Source organism: Phyllopteryx taeniolatus, chromosome 4, assembly GCF_024500385.1.
Source record: "Phyllopteryx taeniolatus isolate TA_2022b chromosome 4, UOR_Ptae_1.2, whole genome shotgun sequence".
NCBI classification, from domain to species: Eukaryota; Metazoa; Chordata; class Actinopteri; order Syngnathiformes; family Syngnathidae; genus Phyllopteryx; species Phyllopteryx taeniolatus.
Window position 1 is genome coordinate 8,341,369 of NC_084505.1, and position 23,510 is coordinate 8,364,878.

Here is a 23,510-nt window from a genome sequence, read left to right on the forward strand (position 1 = left end):
TATTTTGTCGGCTTAAAGGATAAAAAGGGATTTAAAAAAAATCTGCATACTGTTCAATTGCACAACAATCATATCTCTATAATCATAAGAGTTAATAAATTATGGCCTTAATATATGACATTTGAATGTTTTAATGCATCAACCTTGTAATTGCGGACGCAGTTGCAGCCTGAACCAAAGTATATGATATTTTGATATGTCATCATCAAAAATATACATCTATCGATTAGGTCGCCTTTACCAATTCTGTTTTCAACCTGGGTTTTCAAAAAAATAAAAAAATAAATTTAAAAAGAGTTTGAGTTTGATGTCACATTTCTGTCGTGCCAATTATACATTACTCGTGCACTCACTGTGGTGGTCTCGCCACGCTGCGCTATTTGCATATCTGTTGTTGACCAATACTGGCCACTCATGCCAGAGTAGCATCTGCATCACTTGCACACTGATTGAGGAGTATCTGCAACATTTGCACAATCAACATTGTTCCAGATTATCGCACTACTAGTCACTTTATACTGCATACATTCCTTGAAGTCTCGGCGCCCTTTGCACAATGGTCATTGCACCGGACTATTGCAATATTAGTCATTCAAACTGCTCTCAGTGCTAGAGGACTCTGCATCTTTTTGCACAATTGTCAAAAATAAATAAGCATAATATTGTACCGCCATTACCAGATAACTAGCAACCCTTCATTGCTCAGTGACTGTTTTTCTCAAAACTGTTCTCTGTCAATCAACTGTCTGTTGTTGTATTAGAGCGGCTCCATTTAATCGTGGCAACCATAATCGCGATCACGAATAAAATTGTGCAAATTAAAATGTGTGATCAATTGTGCAGCCCTAATAGATACTTTTTGTAACATTTGTTTGGTGGTGTGCCATTAGATTTTTCTAATGTAAAATGTACCTTGGCTCTAAAGGTTAGGAAACCCTGGTCGAGTCAATTGATAAAGTAAACCACATGAATTGCAAAAGTGAACCTTGACTACAAGTTACCTTTTAAAAGTACAATTACAACTAGTAACTGATCAATTTATGGTTGCACAATTCAAAAGTCGCAGGTCACAAAATTAAGTTTAGTAGATAGGATTTAACCCCTACTTAAATAAATGCATTTAATAGTGAATGTTGACAACTGGAAAACTAAAAGGCGGGGAATTAATCCCTGGTTATTTACATATTTGCATTAAACTCACACACTCTTGTCTTCACTGTCTGACTTTTTCTTTTAATCACTTTAAAATAATTGTAAAAATCCTGTTCAAAAACACCCAAAAATTTTGTTTTGTACTGTTCCTAATTATTAAGTAGATCACTTTCTGTCCAAGGTTCTACACAGTCGACTTTCAGTGTAAGATGCGTTACCTACTACCTCACTTGCTTCATTTGAACTGTGCCTCAATGTCAACACTTTGGGTAACGGGCTGTGTTGGTTGCTGTTTGTACTTATTTGTGAAGAGAGCGAGCGAGCGAGAAGTTATTCTCTTGAAACGCTTGCAGAAGATTTGCATGCATTAGAGTTACTGAGGGTAAATCAAATCAATTTCTCAGCATGAGAGCACCATGAACACACAAAGAGAGAAACAAAGCACACACACAGTTAGTAGCAAAAGTGCGGGTGTTGCCTGGATTTAAAAAAGTCAATTACAGTTTCTTGCTGCACAAGCGAATCATCTGGGTGCTCTATATTGTCACAAAAGACTAGCTGTTCACCAACACGGTACATTTGCGAAACATGAGTAGAACGCTCAAACACCCATCTGCCATTCTTCTTCTTGATCATGTTAATCACAATGACTCTGCAGGCAAAAAAAGGATGCCTGGGGCTGTGATCAAGAAGAAACACTTTCAGAGATCACATTGTGCTCTTGACTTAGGCTGTACTATTACTAAGTTATATTTTAAAATACCTTATATCGCTACATTAGAAATACCATCCCCTCCTTGAACTGTCACCTTGTCGTGGTGGAGGGGTTTGTGTGTCCCAGTGATCCTAGGAGCTAAGTTGTCTGGGGTTTTATGCCCCTGGCAGGGTCACCAATGACAAACAGGTCCTAGGTGAGCGACCAGACAAAGCACGGCTCAAAGACCCCTAATGACGACGACAAACAATGGACTTCGTTTTCCCTTGCCCGGACGTGGGTCACCGGGGCCCCCCACTGGAGCCAGGCCTGGTGGTGGGGCTCGAAGGAGAGCACCTGGTGGCTGGGCCTGCACCCATGGGGCCCGGCCGGGCACAGCCTGAAACGGTAACGTGGGTCCCCTCTTCCCATGGGCTCACCACCTGTGGGAGGGGCCATAGGGGTCAGGTGCAGTGTGAGCTGGGCGGTGGCCGAAGGCGGGGACCTTGGCGATCCGATCCCCGGCTACAGAAGCTGGCTCTAGGGACGTGGAATGTCACCTCTCTGGCAGGGAAGGAGCCCGAGCTGGTGTGTGAGGTCGAGAAGTTTCGACTACATATAGTCGGACTCTCCTCCACACACAGCTTGGGCTCTGGTACCAGTCCTCTCGAGAGGGGTTGAACTCTCTTCCACTCTGGAGTTGCCCATGGTGAGAGGCGCTGAGCAGGTGTGGGTATACTTATTGCCCCCCCGGCTCGGCGCCTGTACGTTGGGGTTCACCCCGGTGGACGAGAGGGTAGCCTCCCTCCGCCTTCGGGTGGGGGGGACGGGTCCTGACTGTTGTTTCTGCCTATGCACCAAACAGCAGTTCAGAGTACCCACCCTTTTTGGAGTCCTTGGAGGGGGTGCTGCAGAGTGCTCCCGCTGGGGACTCCATTGTTCTGTTGGGGGACTTCAATGCTCACGTGGACAATGACAGTGAGACCTGGAAGGGTGTGATTGGGAGGAACGCCCCCCCGGATCAGAACCAGAGTGGTGTTCTTTTATTGGACTTCTGTGCTCGTCACGGATTGTCCATAACAAACACCATGTTCAAGCATAAGGGTGTCCACATGTGCACTTGGCACCAGGACACCCTAGGTCGCAGTTCGATGATCGACTTTGTGGTCGTGTGAAGAGAGGGGCGGAGAGGGGCGGAGCTGTCAACTGATCACCACCTGGTGGTGAGTTGGCTCCAATGGTGGGGGAAGATACCGGTCCGACGTGGCAGGCCCAAACGTATTGTGAGGGTCTGCTGGGAACGTCTGGCAGAATCCCCTGTCAGAAGGAGTTTTAACTCCCAGCTCCGACAGAACTTTGCTCATGTTCCGGGGGAGGCGGGGGACATCGAGTCCGAGTGGACCATGTTCCACGCCTCCATTGCTGAGGCGGCCGACCGGAGCTGTGGCCGTAAGGTGGTCGGTGCCTGTCGTGGCGGCAATCCCCGAACCCGTTGGTGGCCACCAACGGTGAGGGATGCCGTCAAGCTGAAGGAGACCTATTGGGCCTTTTTGGCCTGTAGGACTCCTGAGGCACCTGATGGGTACCAGCTGGCCAAGCGGAATGCAGCACTGGTGGTCGCTGAAGCAAAAACTCTGGTATGGGAGGAGTTCGGTGAGGCCATGGAGAAAGACTTCCGGACGGCTTCGAGGAAATTCTGGATGAGATTCGCCCGGAGTTCCTAAAGGCTCTGGATGTTGTGGGGCTGTCCTGGTTGACACGCCTCTGCAACATCGCATGGACATCGGGGACAGTGCCTCTGGATTGGCAGACTGGGGTGGTGGTCCCCCTTTTTAAGAAGGAGGGTTTGTTCCAACTACAGGGGGACCACACTGCTCAGCCTCCCTGGTAAGGTCTGTTCAGGGGTGCTGGAGAGGAGGGTCCGTCGGGAAGTCGAATCTCAGATTCAGGAGGAGCAGTGTGGTTTTCGTCCTGGCTGTGGAACAGTGGACCAGCTCTACACCCTCGACAGGGTCCTCGAGGGTGCATGGGAGTTCGCCCAACCATTCTACATGTGTTTTGTGGACTTGGAGAAGGCGTTCGACCGTGTCCCTCGGGGAGTCCTGTGGAGGGTGCTTCAGGAGTATGGGGTACCGAACCCCCTTATACGGGCTGTTCGGTCCCTGTACGACCAGAGTCAGAGTTTGGTCCGCATATCCGACAGTAAGTCGGACTCGTTCCCGGTGAGGGTTGGACTCCGCCAAGGCTGCCCTTTGTCGCCGATTCTGTTCATAACTTTTATGGACAGAATTTCTAGGCGCAGCCGAGGCGTAGAGGGGGTCCGGTTTGGTGGCCTCAGTATTGCATCTCTGCTTTTTGCAGATGATGTGGTTCTTCATCAAGCCGTGAGCTCCAACTCTCACTGGAGCAGTTCGCAGGCGAGTGTGAAGCGGCTGGGATGAGAATCAGCACCTCCAAATCTGAGACCATGGTCCTCAGTCGGAAAAGGGTGGCATGCCCTCTCCAGGTCGGGGATGAGATCCTGCCCCAAGTGGAGGAGTTCAAGTATCTTGGGGTCTTGTTCACGAGTGAGGGAAGAATGGAACGGGAGATCAACAGGCGGATCGGTGCAGTGTCTGCAGTGATGCGGACTTTGTATCAGTCCGTTGTGGTAAAGAAGGAGCTAAGCCAAAAGGCGAAGCTCTCAATTTACCGGTCGATCTTTGTTCCTACCCTCACCTATGGTCATGAGCTGTGGGTTGTGACCGAAAGAACAAGATCCCGGATACAAGCGGCCGAAATTAGTTTCCTCCGCAGGGTGTCCGGGCTCTCCCTTAGAGATCGGGTGAGAAGCTCGGTCATCCGGGAGGATCTCAGAGTAGAGCCGCTGCTCCTCCGCATTGAGAGGAGCCAGATGAGGTGGCTGGGGCATCTGATTCGGATGCCTTCCAGACGCCTCCCTGGTGAGGTGTTCCGGGCACGTCCCACCGGGAGGAGACCCCGGGGACGACCCAGGACACGCTGGAGAGACTACGTCCTTCGGCTGGCCTGGGAACACCTCGGGATCCCCCCGGAAGAGCTGGATGAAGTGGCTGGGGAGAGGGAAGTCTGGGCATCCCTGCTAAAGCTACTGCCCCCGCGACCCGACCCGGATAAGCGGTAGAAAATGGATGGATGGATGGATAGAAATACCATCAAAGAAGTGTAAGAAAGAGCATAAAGTAAACAGGTCTGTGTCCCTTACAGAGTTGTGTTGCTTAAGATACTCCGCTGCATTCTCCTCTGCATTGCCTCCAATCTCCCCAATCAGGATGATGCCTTCTGTCTTGGGATCCTGCAGGAACACCTCCAGGCAATCTATGAAGTTTGTACCGTTGAACGGGTCCCCGCCAATACCTTTGCAGGAGACAAAGCAAACGTGTGTTGTGTACCCAATGACTCTCTCAGGAGCATCCACGTGAATATTTGAGGACCACATGGAAGCACAGCCTGAAAACGGAATGCAAATCAGGCAAAGCGAACATTAAGCCTGATATGGTCTGATCATCCCAGCAGCAGCGGGTTCTTTCATGGCTCTTCATTGGGGATTTGTGAAAACAATTCAGCACAACTGGAATTGCTTCTGGTGAACAAACAAATTATTATTAGATGGATTTACTTTGAGCATGATTTTTGTGTATTCTACATGTGTACTTCTTTAAATCTGCCTCATCAGGGGCTGACTCCTACTTCAAACAACTACACAAGTATTGAGACCTAAACTTTTGCACACTACAGTACTTTTTAAATTCAATTAGGAAAAAAGATGACAAACAAAGGTTCCCATTGTATTTCCTATTCTTTAGGGCATTGAGCAATTTTGTTGTTTTAGAGTCAGGTTTCTGTCTACCAGATGTTTAAATTATCATCATCATACAGGTCCTTTAAGATATTACTGAGGGAATTATCCGCACTTTTCACAACTAAATGTTAAAAGTTAAAGACTTGATCTGCGTGCTTATTAAGCAGGGCAAAAAACAAAAACAAAAGCGAAGCAAATTTATTTACAGAGCGCATTTCATACACAAGGTAACTCAATGTGTGCTTTACATGATTAAAAGCATTTAAAAACATCATAAACATTTAAAACAAAGAAAAAAAACAACTAAAAATTACAATTAAAACAGCATACACTGCAAGAAATATTTAAAAGTGAAAATACTCTAAAAAGCATGAGAAAAAAATTAAGAGTTTTTAACCTGGACTTAAAAACTTTCACACTTAGAGCTGACGTCACTTCTGCTGGGAATTTATTCCATTTGTGTGCAGCATAATAGCTAAATGCTCCTTCACCATGTTTGTTTTGGACTCTGCTCCACTATTTGACCTGAGTCTGTCGATCTCAGAGCCCTACTGGGTTTATATTTCATGCATTTCTTTCATGTATTCAGGACTTAAACCATTGAGTGATTTATACACCAGTAGCACAACTTTAAAAATATATTCTAAAGCTGACTGTTTTGTTCAAAAGGTTGAACAAACACAGAGGACTGTCACTTAAAATCCAATATTAAACAAATGGATATGAAAAGAGAAACCCTTAAGCAAAAGGACCTGTATTCTTTGCAGGAGACAGCAAAGGCCAAGTCCACTGGTTGCAAAAAAGATTTTCAAATGCAGCATTTATGTAGCTCAGAGAACATTTTCTAGTTCATGTTGCTCGTGTCAACTCTTCTTCAATGATACATTCATGTTAGTGTCAGGATGTGGTTAAATCCAAGCTGGAAATTGATATGTTTAAGGAAAGTTGACTTTTGTTTTCCTCGTGAAAAGTTAACTGCGCTTTTCCTAAATGGTACAGTATTTGTTCCACCACACTTGTTTCCTTTCACCGCCAAAAAGATTTCCACAGACATCAGAGCCATTAAGCACTTTCTAAAAGTATTTCCACTGCAAGATTACACCACCAGAAGGCCAATCTTCACATCAAAGTTGTGTGTATCATTAAAAAAATACCCGGCAATTTCATGAAGAAGGAAAAGTTATGAATAATAATCAAAGAAAAGCATAATAATGGCAACACAGATATTAAATATTGTATCAACAGTAATTTGAAACAGCCCCGCAGGTCAGAGTGAGACTTTAAAGACTCTGTCGCAGTACCACCAATAAACCACTTTAATAAACTCTACAGCATTAAAATCCATTGCAACAGTGTGGCCTTTATGAAGTCAGACTGGAGGACACGTCATAATTAAAATGTCAAAATCATAATGAACCAATGTTGTTTTTGTGTTATTTTGGTTGTCAAACTCGACCTGGCAGATAATTTGGCCGTACGATTTTGTTTGTATTAGTGGTGTCACGATACCAAAATTCTGACTTTGATACTATACCTGCAAAAAATACTTCGATACTGGTACTGCAAAAGCATCAGTAAGAGCAGTGGAATGAAAACTGACAAAATGACTTCAAATACTTTTATATTTTTTTTAATTCAAAAAAATGATATACTTGAAAAATTATGTAATAACGGAATCAGCCCAATCTTAACAGTAGTCATTTTTTAATTAGATCAATGCCTGCATGATATATGAAGAAAATGTGTGTGCGTGGGTGTGCATACAATTGTAACACTATAAACAGTATATGTATGATATACACAGTCATTAAAGAAAAATATTACACCACTCGTTTGTTCAATGTCTTGTTCATTTCAATGCCTGGTACCATTAAACACATTTTACCAGAAGAATGCATGAGCTTTATTGCATTATTAAATATGTTTTTGGTTATTATCAAGAAAACCATTGAAAATTGCTACAGCTAGATATCAGTTCTTATATTGAACTCTTTTTGTTGTAATCATTACATTTGTCCAAGCAAATATACACTTAGTTGCATCACACATTAAAATAAACAACAAACTGAAGAAACATGGCATGATTTCTATCTATGCGCAATTTACTTTATTCATACGTAACTGTACTAAGCTTTTAGTGTGCAGTATTCTTGTATTTGACTGCACCCACTCAGTGGCAGGCCGTCCAGTGCTGTTTTTCATTGCGTACGGTGCCACGACTCATTCGAAAAGTGGACTGTTTTGCTCCACTTGGATCTTAAGTGGTTTTCCTTTTGCATTCGGGTGGATTTTTATTCTTTGCAAACTCCTCGATTTCCGGTGTGGTCTCGGACGACGAGTGTAGCCTGTATCCGGGTTGGAGCGCTCCAAGCTGAGCTCTCGTGCTAAGTCGTCCTATGCTATTGATCTCCTGACTCTCGTGTGCATCGAATGCTGAGTTTCCCTAACAGCACAGGAAAATCCTCTGAATAGAATACTGACTTTGCTCACATAGCCTTGTGAGCTACGGACACTGAGGTTATGTCCCCGTGGCTAACGCGTGCTAACGTCTCCTCAGGAGGCAGGAGCTAGTGGGCGCACGCACGCACACAACCCCAATCCCTCACTCCACACTTATCGGCATGTCCTAACTTGTCAGGAGACAGGACGTCATTGGCTGACTGTCGGCACTTTTGTGTACTGGCCTTTAAGACACTGTATGTGCGCTGTCGTATTTTTATTTTTTTTAAAACTACCATTAGAAAAAAAATGTTTTTAAATGTTTTACCGTGCGTCAAAATTCCTCTATCCGGTACCGCTACAGATACTTGGTGTAACACTAGTTTGTCTAAAATACATTTTCTTAATACTAATAACTGTGTTGTTGAGAAGGACCTACGCTCACCACAGTGGCCAACTGATACCGACACACAATCTAACTAGACAATATTCAGAGAGCACAAACAGTATGAACCGTCTCACCAGCAGTGACAATATGATTGACTTTATAATTAAGTTCTTAGCACAGTGGGGTGATTTAGTGAGACACATTAGCATATTTCATCTAAGTGTGAACAGCAGAGGACTAAAAGAATATTTTCCTGCATGAATGATGGCCTTATTTAGCATCATGACCCGGTGTTTAATGTTAATGCAGCATGGCAAACCACTGTGATCTTACCAATGCAGAGGGACTGGCCAAGGCCAACTTGTGTAGTTTGGTGCACAGCCTCATATGTCAGAGTTCCTGATCTAGACACAATACCTAAAAATAAGACCGAGACAGATATTATAATGTTATTTTGGGGAAAATACTGTTGATCAAACATAGATAGCACTTCTGTAATGATGACCAATTAACAATGAAACATGTCTGTTTCAGGTTAAATCTAAATGCAGGAACCGATTAAATAACTTTTCCATTTACTTAGTGTAGATCAATTCTAAATAAAACAATTCTGGAAAACTTACCGATCCTTCCTTTTTTGTGAATGTGGCCAGGCATGATCCCAATCTTGCACTCTCCAGGCTGAAAATATACAGTTTAAATAAACAGTTTACATCATAACCATTTAAAACAAAAACGAGATATCGTAGCACGACTTTTTGTAGCTTCAAAGTCACTTCTTCATACGGTTCAATTCATGAAAACATCCAATTAGCTAGTCTCTGTTGAGTTTGCACTCCATAAAGCCATACAAATAATCAGCAAACTATTACTTAGAATCCTTTTCACCAGAAAATGTATTTAATTTGACGACTGTGAGTGTGTGTGCATTCAGCCTTGTGAATAAGAACAACGACAAAAAAGATAATATGTTCATGTGTTTACATTAATGACTCCTGGGCAGTTGGGGCCAATGAGACGAGTGGTGTTCTGGCGCAGAAGTCTATGCTTCACTTTCACCATGTCTTGCTGGGGGATACCCTCTGTAATGCACACCACCAGTGGAATTTCAGCATCAATGGCCTCAATGATGGCAGCTGCAGCGAATGGAGGGGGCACATATATCACGGTGGCATCAGCTCCTGTGCCTTCCTTCGCCTGAGGTAAGGAATAAAGGTATTGTAGGTGGATTAAAAACGGCAACTGTGAAATTGTTAAACAGTGCCATCTAATGTCTATTCTGAAAAATGAGTCCAAAAACACATTTTACATTTTCAAAATGTAACTACATAAAAGTTTAAATTAGCGCTGAAAAAATTCACACCAACCTCTTTGACAGAGTTGAAGACAGGCAGGTCAAGATGAGTCTTGCCCCCCTTGCCGGGGGACACACCTCCGACTAACTGCGATCCATAGTCAAGAGACTGCTGACTGTGAAATGTCCCCTAGATGGAAAGAAATGTCAGTGTGAATGGGTGCGAGATGAGGATAACTCACTCACTGCTGCAGTGTTCAATTCAGAGAAATTATTCACAAGTAGATAAAATGTGTCATCCAGCATCATCTCTCATCTTTTACCAGGGCTACATTAAAGGATACGAAAGACAATCAGACTTCATATATAGACAAAGATGCTGACAGAAATGCTCAATAAGAAGGCAAGGAAATTGTCTGAGCAGAAAAATTACGAGGGTGCAGTTTAATCTCCTCCCTGAATAGTAGGGAAACATAATGACAAAATACATTTAGAAAATATAAAATAATTCACATTCTGTGACTTTGTATACTAAACATTAAGGTTTTATATCCTTAAAATAAAATCTGATTTATTTTTTCGCCACAGTAATGACTGAATGATATTTACCTTCAAAAAAGTTTAGCTTTACAGGAATTAAAGTTGTTTGTTGCTTTTTTGAAAAGAAAAAAAAACAACTTTATGATGGGTAGGAAAGGTCGCTAAATATAGGAACCAAATTGCTAAATTTGAAACACTGACTAAACTATAAACTATTTCTGCTCTATTCACGTAGTGGAAGCACTGTATGTCAGTGGTGACTGAACTACGGAAGTTATTTAAAAATAAAAAATTGAAAAAAAAAAAAAATTGGGGGGAAATTAAAAAAAAAAAAAAAAAAAAAAGGGAAAAAATTGGATGTCGTGACAAACTAAATAATTGATCAATAACCCAGCCCTACAGTATATCCTCAAATTGTGGCTCGCAAGCAGTCGCCAACCTTTCTTGCCCCTCGGACCAGTAATGCAGGGTACACACATGCCAACAATGGGGAATAATGAGCATACCCCCCCCCCATTGCAATTAAATTATGGCTACAAGCAGAAAACTTCAACACCTTTGTCCTTGTGGTCAGCACAAAGTTTGCCTAGCCACAGACTCCGTGATTGTGACATGAAACGGAATGATAGCCAATTAGGAAGCCACCTGATGCATGCGTAGTTGCCGGACAAATCGAGACGCAACTGGCTGTGTTATGTTTGTACAATGTGTCACCCAAGTCATTCACCATGACAATGGGAAGAGTTTGCAACTACAATCTAGATAGAGAAAAGCTAAAAGTTAGCAGAGCTTGACAACAACGACCACTACTATTACTAGTATTCCTCCTCCTATTTCTTCTTTGTATTTTTCATCAGTCTGGATGTCCTGTGGCAACATGCTGTTGCTTACTGGTCAGTATTAGTACTAAAGGGGAAGAAATCTTGCTTTTTAAGATTTGTTTTTCACTCCATTCCTCCCGCTTGCTCAAGCTTCTTTGTGTGCCTCTTATGGCCGGTAGCCGTAACGCACATGCACAGTCGTGGTCATCCGGTGACGTACCCGGAAGAACCACCGCAAACAGACGATAGCTCCTCTCTGGGTACTCTGTCATAGGCTTTCTCTAGCTCTACAAAGACATAATGTAACACATTTTAACCTTCTCTGGACTTCTCCAGCAACACTCTCAAGGCAAATAATGTATCTGTGGTACACTTCCTAGGCATGAAACGATATTGTTGCTCACAAATACTCCTGTCCCGAGTCTAGTCTCCACTACTCGTTCCCATAACTTTGTAACCATAACATTGTGTGGCTCTCGACTTTATTCCTCTATAGTTCCCACAGCTCTGCACAAAAATGGGCACCAACACAATTTTCTTCCATTCCTCAGCCATCTCACCCACTCGAATTCTGTTGGACAACCTGGTCAAAAACTCCACAGCCACCTCTCCTAGATGATTCCATACATTCACAGGTATGTCATCAGGACCAACTGCCTTTCCATTTTTTATCGTATTTAGCACCTTTCTAACTTCTCCCTTATTAATCACTGTCACTTCCTGGTTCACCACACTTTCCTCTTCTGCTCCTCCTTCTCTATCATTTCCCTCATTCATCAACTCCTCAAACTATTCTTTCCATCAGACTGGCACCAGTCAACAGATTTCCTTCTGTATCCTGAACCAACCTAACCTGCTGCACATCCTTCCCATCTCTCATCCTCTTTTTGGCTAAACTGTATTGGGGTCTTTATCCCCTTCTTTAGTGTCAAACGTGGCATACGTGTCATCACATGCATTCTGTTTGGCCTTTGCCTCCTCTATCTTCGCCCTATGTCGCACCTCCGTGTATTCTTGTCTCCCCACAATGCCCCACTTCTTAGCCAAGCTCTTTCCTTGTATGATTTCCTGTACTTTAAGATTCCACCACCAAGTCTCCTTCAACCCTATCCTACCAGAAGACACACTAAGTATTCTCCTGCCTGTGTCTCTGATCATCTTGGCTGTAGTGGTCAAGTCTTCTGGAAGGCCCTCCTGCCCACCAAGAGCCCTTCTCACCTCTTCTCAAAAAGCCACACAACACTCTTCCTTTCTCAGCTTTCACCACATGGTTTTGTGCTCTGCCTTTTTGTCTACTACCACCTGTCCCTCCAAATTCCTTTTCTGGATGCCAGACGTACCAATCACTTCTTTGTCACCCCCGTTTCCTCCACGAGCATGCCCATTACAATCTGCACCAATCACGACTCTCTCTCTGTCTCGGATGTTCAAATGCTCTGCATTTATCTGGGCTTGGGACCGTCCTCCAGTTGTTCCAGTTCCCTCGAATGTACAGTGTGTGTGTGTATATCTGTGTATGAATGATGACAGTTTGTTGAGCTCCGGAGACAAAACAAGGGGAGGAGCGAAACATGAATCTTTATTTGTCTTGGTTGCGTGGCACAGTCTTTGTCTCCTTCAGCATTAATGGCCACTAATTTGGTAGAAGCATGTACCAATTGGCTTACATGGAGAGTTTACCTAAACCAATCATCATCATCACTTGTGGTTCTCTCCTGCTCCCTCATGAAAAGATATATATATTTTTTTATATAGGTTTATATATTATATATATATATATATATATATATATATAAACCTCAGTTACGAGATCTCACTAGTCTGATAAAAACAGATTTAATGATCCAATAATTAAAGTAAGGTGCTGCATAATTTGGGGAATTTGGCTTAACAGTAATAAGCTTACACATTACTGAAAAAGTGAATCAAATTAGTAACTCTGTTACTTATAACACAGTTACTACAATCACTAGTTAGCTAACATACATTTAAAACTTTTTATTAGAGTCCATGGTATAATACAATTTTTCAACTGTATGAGGAGTCCTATTACTTAAAAGGGGTGAATCATACTAGCATGTCTGTTTTAGGTCATCTGTGTATCAGGTACAAACCTGACTACGTTTATTGTGAAAATAAACAGGAGGAACTGCATTATGAATTGAGATTTTTTATTTTATTTATTTATTTATTTTTAATTCTTCCCATTGCAAATTGGTGTGCCAAAGCAGACGAAATAAATTCTCAGCTCAACAAATCCCATTCCATGTCTGTTAATTGCCACTGAAGATGCTGAGACAATGCAGTGGGGCGAAGGGTCATACTGCAGAAAAGAGGATAAAGTAATGATTTTCGAGTTGGGATTGCAATCTTAGTAGGAGGAATTAGAAGCTATGAATCAGCAGTTCCATTGAAATGTAATGTAATGCTTTGCTGTCCTCCCCTACCCCCACCACCATTATTATCACAAATGGGTCAATTAATTTGAAGAATGACTTGCTTATCAAGCTAGAACACAAAATGTGTTTTCAATATCTCTGGCTTCATTTCTCATCCTTTTGTAATTACCCAGTGTTCACTGGAGCCATTTTATTATGTTGAAGGCAAAATGGTGGATGAAAAATGGCATGTAGAAAGGCACAAAGGGGGATATAAATATGTAAAGATTCATGTTTCTGGACTGTCAAACACACTTGGCAAGTTTTATTATTATCCTTCAGCACACATGTTCACAGTGTATCAACAGAGTTTTGTCCAAGTGCTTTTTATTGATTGAAACAAGGACTTGGACACAACTGTGGGCTGCGACTTGCTGGTTAACACGTTTAATGTGACCGACCAATAAATAAATAAATAAATAAATAAAAAGATGCATTGTTTACTGATGCAAGAACAGAAGATCAAGGCCATGTCCACAAAGCTCATTTCCAATGGAACTGCCAAAGTTTAAATGGTTGAACGGTGGTTGACTTTGAAGTTGTTTTAACTTAAAAAAAATATTCCCTACAAGAAATTATACTGACATGTAATGGAGAGGGAACAGAAAAGTGTCATTTTATAGGTATTACTGGAATAAGTGGGTGTCTATGAGCAGGTAACAAGAGGTAACAATAGGCTCTTTGCACATAATATCCTGCATTGCTACAATATGTCTCAGTATTTTCCAGTTTTGAAAAAATTGCATTATTCGGCGTACCACAGATGTACTTAGTCTTCTTACGTTCTCCTCCATAGCATCAAGAAGTAAATTAAAGAAAGGTGTTGTATGTCTCTTCTTACAGCCACTGATATGAAAGTATAAATCAATATTCATCCTAATGTTGGGATTACGTTATAGGTTACCAATATGCTGATAAACTTTTTCAGTTTGTGATAAAATGGATGTTTGTTTGTCTGAACATTTCTAGTCACTTAGGCAGGAAATATCCAACATTGAGATCTGTGCATTTAAGTTTTTGCTTTTTTTAAATGTTTTTATCTGTTTTGCACTATTTTATTACTGTCAAATAAAGAGAGAGACTGACAGACACGAAGTTGCTGGGGTTTCTAATTCAAATTCATAAAGCAGCACAAAAAACCACAGTGTAAATGTACGGCTGCTTAACATTATGGGTAGCTTTCTTTCCCCATCTTACCTTGTATATAGGCTAAAAGGTCATCATCGGATCCGGCAAATCTTGTTCCAGGATCGCTATCTTTAACGTGTCTATTTCTCCTTTTAATTTTATGTTTTCATGCACTGTAGTCTCCTGCAGATAACTGAATGTGATTTATTGTTCTCAAATTTATAATGGAACTGTGAGGCTTCAGGCTATACACCTATTTTCCAGCTAATAATTCACATCAATAGTCATCTGTTGCACAATTTACACCATTTGCAGAATTATTAGGCAAGAAAGTATTTTGACCATATAATGACTTTTAGGCAGATTTCCGAGCTCCCAGCTGGATAAACCTGGACTTTCTTCAGGCAGTGGTACAGGAAGAAGTCTGCATCTTTCAAAAAGACCCTGATTTCTACGCAGGACTATGCTCCATCACATGCATCCAAGTGTTCCTTTGCGTGCTTGGTCAGTATGGGCTTGAAAGACTAAAAACTGATGACATGGCCCCCTTCCTCACCTGACCCGAACTGAAAAAAAAAAAAGACTTGCCTAATAATTCTACACACGGAGTATTTAGGTATGTCATCTCAATAAATTAGAATAATATATTCTAATTTAATGAGATGTACCTGTACTTGCAGACGCATGTAACGTCATGACCTCCCCAACATGGCCGCCACGTTGGTACAACGGCCGGGCTGCTACCGCGCTGGCATATCTAGTCTTCATATTTATGGTTGGGAACTTGGGACCACTGCTGGAATACACTGCGGACAGAGGATCTCCAAGGGTTGGGATCACTTTAAAACAAAAAGGACAAAAATGAAGTAGTTGCAATGACTGCAAATGCGGAGGTGGCCTAAAGGCCTCTTTATACTCTCGCGGTCGACGACGCCCACATTGCATCACGTGACCGACGAATTGGCCCGCGCGACCCCTCTGCGTAGCTTGACGCGCCCACGGCAAAAATTGTTGCTGCGCGTAGAATGCCGCAGAGATCATCTCTCGTGATTGGTCCGTTTTAGTCACATGCTGTGATGATGTAATCAGCGTTTCTCCCGGTTCCACATCGCACCTACACCACTGCCTTCGCAATCAATTTTGCAGCATAATTAAACGCATCATCTGGTCATCTTGGTCCATTTGGTCTAGCAGACTCTGTTCCACAGTCGCCATTGTTGTTGCTTTATTACTTGTTACGGAAAGAAAAGTAAAAACGGCTACCGGAAATGGCCACAAAATGCAGAGGAAACGCCACCCTGTGGCGTCCTAGCCACTAGCCGTAGCGACACGCCCAACTTGGAGAACTGCAGCACACTTTCAAAACAGCGCGCGAGTTGCGCTCGAGTATAAAGGCAAACTGCGCGCGGGATAGCCGCAGAGACGTCAGCGCGGTCGCCGTTCGTGCGCGTATAAAGAAGCCTTAACACAGCAGCTTGGAATGGACGAAACATTCACACGAGACCTGATGAGCTTTGCTGCAGACTAAGGTGTGTGCGTGTTGTTTTTTTTTTTTTAAATAACTTATTAGCCAATATACCCTACAACCTCTAGTTATAACTTAGAACGTACAGTAACACTACAATCGCTAGTTAGAATGCATTTGTATCGTGTTTCTATGCGTTTCATTTATTGTCGTGACGTTGAAGCTGACATTTTTTTTGACAATGGCAGAGATTGAGTGAGAGTGAGTGAGAGTGAAAATAATTTAAAAAAAAAAAATTACATTTTAAGGAAACAAAAGCATTACAAACAAACTTCTCCTGTGCTCGTATCTTTCACCTACAATAACAAAGTAGCCTATACAAATATAGACCCTTTCCAAAAAAAATTAATATCATGGAAAAGTTTATTTCCATAATTCCATTCAAAATGTTAAACTTTCATAGATTATAGATTCAGGACCCCCAATTTAAACAATGTCAAGTATTTATTTGTTTATTTTAACATAATTTGGGCTACCAGCTCATAAATATACTCATACCAGCCTCCTTAGCTATGAACTTTTGTGGCTTACCCATCGTGTGGAGGGTATCAATGATGGTCTTCTGGCCAGTTGTCAAGTCTGAAGTCTTCCCCATATTGAATCAAACTGAAGCAATTTAATGACACCTGGGGAAACCTGTGCAGGTGCTTTGATTTAGTAGATGATTAGTGTGTGACACTCAGTTTAAAACATTTATGGCCTGCAAAATTTGGGCTGATTTCTTCACAGTATGCAAATGTTTTGAATTCCTGATTTCATGGGTTTTATGAGCTGGAAACCCAAATTATGTAAAAATAAACAAAATAACACTTAAAATTGTTTAAATTGTGGGCCCTGAATCTATCATCTATGAAAGTTTAACTTTTTTAATGGAATTTTGGAAAGGGTCTGTATATACAGATAAGTGACAAGACAGAAGTTTCACAATAATATTTATGAATCATCATCATCTATAGGATTATAAAGACAGAGATAGGGGTAGGGGTTTTGCTTCTTCCTACTCCTCAAATATTTTTGTTCAAATCTTTTTTGTTTTGTTGTTTTTCTGTAACTTTTTCACATTAGAAATGAATAATTCAATCAATGTATTTAGAAATAAAACCCAAAAATGACTTGACTGGGTCTTTAAACTTTTCCTCTTTGCTAATCACTGTTATCCTTCCATAGTGGCATCTTTAAAAACAAAGTCAAAGAAAAAACAAAACACTATGTATTACTTTGGATGCTCGCTGAGCTAAGGTCTCACGGGATTTGTTGACATCTGATGCATGACGACGGTTTGAACTTCAAATTGTGCTTGATATTTGTTTTATTATACCCCCCAAATTTTGGGTTGAAAAATGTCTACTTTGTGCATGATGAGCATAGCAAAAGTGTTTGTTTCAGAACAAACCTGCTTTCCCGTAAAACCCTGACAGATGACCTTGGTGTTCTTGGTGATGTAGAGGTTCTGCCTGGTTCCTGTATAACAGTGCCTGACGCCACTTTGCTGCACTGAACCGAGACAAAAGAAAAACCAAAATTGCAACACATCATTTGCAATTTGCAACACCTTCACATATTTTTTCCAAGGCGAACTAAGCACACCCTATTAAGAAGCTAAATTAGGGTAATTAAGGTTAGCCTGCAACTGACTGTATTGGATTAACCAGTTGAGATTAAACCAATGTCTGCATACCAGAACGATAAGAATGAAGCCTGAACTTTGGTCTGTCGCACCTCAGACACACAACTCGTCACTGGCTATTGTGCAAAGTTCAGTTGCAAACACGAAAACGAAGACCAAGATAAAGTTGCTACTAATGTCTCAAATTCTGAAAGCAGGCTAACACTGACTGACTAGAATAGCAATTACAAATGTGCTACACAAACAATATACAAGTAGCTGAAAGAGTATGTAGTGTGTCTCAGAAAAAACGCTGGGTGATAGTTAAACAATTGCCCAGGCCTGTGAAGCAGCTGTCAAGAGGGTGAAGTTAAATTCTGGCAGGGAGTTAGCATAAACGAGCTGGTTAGCTCACAGTGCCTTTCCCCTCAATTGCAGACGCTAAGGACGCTAACTTGCCTGCTAGCATGCTAACTGTCAGACAACACTACGTGCCACTTCTAGCAAAAGCAAAACAGCGCAAAAATGTTTAGCTAATACACAACACCCAATACACAGCTCTGCAGAAATTGAGCAACAGTTGCATGACTGTATTATGATGAATACTTACAAAGCAGCCTGGCAAATAACCTGCCGTGTGACATATTGGGTCATTCACCAATGACACTGGAGGCTCAGGACCTTAAACACGGACACGAGCTGCCCATAAATATCCCCCTTTAAAATGACAACAGTTCGATTGACGTTAACAAATACTTTTGTTCATCCAAATACGGTACAGTGCATTTTTCTAAGACTCGTTTTGGATTAAGAGGGCATCACATATCAACAAAATAAACTATGGTTCCAGGCATATAATCGGCCTCTTTATATGGCTGGTGCATTATGGATATTGTAGTGACAGGCAACAATTATCAAAATCCAACACTGGGGGGCGCAAACAGCAAGCGTATACGGTTTGGGAATATACACGCCGCACTGGTTGGTGGTGGCTGGTGGAGACATGTCGTGATGGATCGGCAACAACAGAACTGTGACTAAATGGCGGGCCAGCAGCGGCAAAATTAAAGAAATAAATTGAGGATAAGCGTTATAGAAAATTTATAGATTGATTGAATTTGTCATTAATTATTGAATTTAGATTTTTCAATGTATCTAATTACGTTATCAAAGGAAAACTCAACCAGGAAGTCCCTAAATACAAGGAGCACATTGACTCTTCCACCAGGGAAAACAACATTCTAGACCACTGCCACATCACACTAAAGAACTCGTACCGTGTTATTCCCCATGCAGCTTTGGGCTTTTCTGATCACTGTTTAATTCACTTAATACCAACATACAGACACAAACTTAAATGTGTGAAGCTTGTGGTGAAAACAGTTACGAAGTGGACAAAAGAAGCCAAGACGGAACTTCAAGACTGTTTAGACTGCACAGATTGGAGTGTCATTCAAAATTCAACTGGCTCCTTTGGTGAATATGCAGACACTATTACATCCTACATCAGCTTCTGTGAAGATGTTTGTGTACCAACTAAGACATTTTGCAGGTTCTATAACAATAAGCCATGGTTCACTGGCAAACTTCGCCAACTCCGCCAGGCTAAAGAGGACGCCTATCAGACTGGGGACGGAGCCCGGTACAATCAGGCCCGAAACCAGCTGACAAAAGAAATCAACATCGCAAAAGTAAATCATGCAGAATAGCTGGGAAACCGGTTTACTGCTGGTGACTCTACGTCAGTTTGGCGAGGATTACAATCACTGACCAACTACAACCGATCTTCCCCCCAAGCAGAGCACAATAAAGGACTGGCTGACGACTGGAATACCTTCTACTGAAGATTTGGTCACACTGCACACTCACCCAGCCGCACCACCGACCGCCATCAAACCTCTGTTCTCCCCTCCTCCCGCATTATCATACACGAACAGAACGAGAACATGTCTTTAAACAACAAAAGATCAACGAAACGGCAGGCCTAGCTAGACACAGTCAACATGGGACTACATTGCATCCTGGAACACCTCGACGGCGCAGGGACCTATCCAACGATCCTGTCCGTGGACTTCAGCTCTGTGTTCAACACCATCATCCCCGAACTCCTCTCCTCCAAGCTTCTCCAGCTCAACGTCTCGCCTGCAATCTGCCAGTGGATTTACAACTTCCTGACGGGCAGGACACAGGAGGTGAGGCTGGCGGACACCAACTCATCCACATGCACCATCAGCACAGGTGACCAAAGGATGTGTCCACTCTGCGCTCCTGTTCTCTCTCCGCACGAATAACTGTACTTCAAGGCACCCAGGCGTCAAACTCCTAAAGTTTGCAGAAGACACTACAGTCATCGGCCTCATCAAAGACAGTGACGAGTCTGTGTATCGACAACAAGTAGAGCGGCAGGAGCTTTAGTGCAGCCAACACAACCTGGAGCTTAACACACTTAAGAGGGTAGAGATGATTGTGGCATTCAGGAAGCATAATTCGCCACAAGTGCCCCTCACGCTGTCCAACTGCCCGGTGTCAACCGTCAAGACCTTCAAGTTCCTGGGAATTACAATTTCTCAGGACCTAAAGTGGGAGACCAACATCAACTCCATCCTCAAAAAGGCCCAGCAGAAGATGTACTTCCTACAGCTTTTGAGGAAGCACGGCCTGCCACAGGAGCTGTTGCTGTAGTTCTACACAGCAGTCATTAAATCGGTTCTCTGTTCATCCATCAGTCTGGTTTGGAGCTGCCACAAAAAAGGACCCGCGGTAATGTTTTTTGACAAAACTTTAAAAAATATGGAACTTCAGACAAATTTGGGCAAATTGTTCTGGAAGTGAATTTCTGTCAGTGGGAAACTCTATATAATATTATGGCACCCTATTGGTTTGTATACACCTGCATATGACACAAGAAACTAGTCAAAGAGAAATTGCCACTCTCGGACATAGAGAGTAGACGTATAGCCTAGCCCTGAAGTGGAAATTCAAAATTCAAAGTACAGTTTAGTAATGTGACAAAAGAACATTTAGGCTATAATGCAGCAAAAATACAATCACAGAGAGAAGGAGAAAGAGAGAGAGAGCATATACAGTGCCATGACAAAGTTTTGCTCCATCACCCCTTCTCATATTCATAGATTTTTTGGGCAGTTTTCCCACTTTAAGATCATCAAACAAATGTAAATATCAGACAAAGATAACCCAAGTAAACATAAAATGCAGTTTTTAAATGGTGATTTTATTCATTAAGGTAAAAAAATATATATATTACAAGCTACCTGGTCCGATGTGAAATAAGTTATTGCCGCACTTGTAAAATCATTTCTGTGTCTAATCAATTTTGGAAAAGCTGAGTTTATTTTTACTGACAATCAAGAAATCACTGAAATAGAGCCTTTCTGACAAAATGAAGTCGGCCAAAATATCTAAACCTGCAATAAATGTATCGATCCAAAGAAATTAAAGAACAGACGAGAAATAAAGTAACTGACATCTGTCAGTCTGGAAAGGGTTACAAATTTATTTGTAACGCTTTATAGGATTCCAACAAACCATGGCGAGAGCCATTATTGTCCAATTGAGAAAACACGGAATAATGGTTAACCTTCTCAGGAGGGGCTGGCCTATAAAATTTACCCCAAAAGCACAGCGACGACTCTTCCTGGAGGTCACAAAAGTAGCAGTTAGGTAAGTAGTTTTGGAAAGAAAGAAAAAACTTTTATCACATATGTTATAACTCCCTGCATGTCATGACAGTAAAAAAATATATATTTAAATGATCTTTGGAAAACTCATCCCTATCAGGCCCCATCTAATGCTTCTAATTTCATTTTCATGATTAATTCAGAAAGTCTCCGTGACGGAGAGAATTGTCCAATTAGACACTGTACAGACTGGAGGCGTGGCCCGGGAGTATGTCAATCATTAGTTTGTGTACGTGCATTTACTGTATGTCAGAAGGAAGCTCTGGGAACAATGGCGGATGCGGAGGCTTTTGGCGGCTATCCCTCATTTGCCAACAACTGTGCCTTCTAATACAAGGAAACACAAGCAGAGCAAAGGGACCAGAAAGGCTAAACAGAGGGAATCTGATAGAGAAAGAAACAAAACTAGGATACACATACACAACTGTAGCTATACTAGTAGCTTACCAGCACTAAGGTGTGACTGTGGAGTGAATGACTAATTTGTGCAATTGTAAAGTGTCCTTGAGTGCCTCGAAAGCGCTATATATAAGTGTAATGTCATTTATAATAGTAACCTAGAGGGAGAAGAGGGACCCACCATCGAATAAATTGTTTATTAAATTGCACAATATTTGTCTGGTGCATCTCTTATGACTTCAAAATCAAGAATTTATGTATAATGATCTCATCTCCTTGGCTTGTCCGGGATGAGTGGAACAGCCTACAGCCACACAACCAACCATTTTGCCAAAACGCGCCCAAATCCATTTAAAATGGATGGGGGGGGGGGGGGGGGGGGGAAATCTGTCCAAGGATAATTGAAGAAGGCAATGCCGGGATTAGATAATCCCCGCTAATCCTCACTAGGGTCGCGGGGCGTGCTGGAGCCTATCCCAGCTGTCATCGGGCAGGAGGCGGGGTACACCCTGAACTGGTTGCCAGCCAATCGCAGGGCACATACAAACAGACAACCATGCGCACTCACAGTCACACCTACAGGCAATTTAGAGTCTCCAATTAATGCATGTTTTTGGGATGTGGGAGGAAACCGGAGTGCCCGGAGAAAACCCACGCAGGCACGGGGAGAACATGCAAACTCCACACAGGCGGGACCGGGGATTTAACCCGCGTCCTCAGAACTGTGAGGCTGACGCTCAAACCAGTCGTCCACCGTGCCGCCACAACGGAAAGCATCCATCCATCCATCCATTTTCTGAGCCGCTTCTCCTCACTAGGGTCGCGGGCGCGCTGGAGCATATCCCAGCTGTCATCGGGCAGGAGGCGGGGTACACCCTGAACCGGTTGCAAGCCAATCGCAGGGCACATACAAACAAACAACCATTCGCACTCACATTCACACCTACGGGCAATTTAGAGTCTCCAATGCATGCATGTTTTTGGGATGTGGGAGGAAACCGGAGTGCCCGGAGAAAACCCACGCAGGCACGGGGAGAACATGCAAACTCCACACAGGCGGGGCCGGGGATTGAACCCTGCACCTCAGAACTGTGAGGCTGACGCTCTAACCAGTCGTCCACCGTGCCGCCACAACGGAAAGCATGTGACGTATATTTAACTAATGCAGAGCAGTGCGGTGTGTTCAAGCATATCCGGATTTTGATTTTGCTATAGTGGGATTCATAATATTGTGTCGGTGATGTATGATAGGCCAAATAAGACAATGCTCTTCAATTAGATGGCAGAAGGAGCACTATTTCTTAACCTGTGTATAAACCTTTCGTGACATGGTTTGGTGGTGTCCCGTGATGTTTTTTTCCTGGGTCTGCACGCCGCAGACGGATACGTTTTTATCTTTTCGTTGTTCACATTTCCAAAGTTTATGAAGTAGTCTTTTAGAACCGCCCTCATACTGATATCCAATCAAATTTCACCAACTCCTCGGATAGTGATTGGTTGCGCAGTCCGTTCTTAGGCGTATTCACGACATTAATTACGCTCTTTTTTCAGCTTCTCCCAAATATTGT

General features: G+C 42.5%; 1 protein-coding gene across 1 annotated transcript in view; it reads right to left on the reverse strand.

Annotated features, from left to right (window-relative positions):
- Positions 1-18,690, reverse strand: part of suclg1 (succinate-CoA ligase GDP/ADP-forming subunit alph) — a 32,121-nt gene extending 13,431 nt beyond the window's left edge. The window contains exons 1-7 of the mRNA XM_061772278.1: positions 18,456-18,690; positions 17,633-17,733; positions 9,861-9,977; positions 9,478-9,690; positions 9,117-9,174; positions 8,827-8,910; positions 5,070-5,221 (exon numbers count right to left, since the gene is read on the reverse strand). Coding sequence (XP_061628262.1) covers positions 5,070-5,221; positions 8,827-8,910; positions 9,117-9,174; positions 9,478-9,690; positions 9,861-9,977; positions 17,633-17,733; positions 18,456-18,489 — 759 coding nt within the window. The 5' untranslated portion in view covers positions 18,490-18,690. The remainder of the gene's footprint in view (positions 1-5,069; positions 5,222-8,826; positions 8,911-9,116; positions 9,175-9,477; positions 9,691-9,860; positions 9,978-17,632; positions 17,734-18,455) is intronic.
- Positions 18,691-23,510: the final 4,820 nt, after the last annotated feature.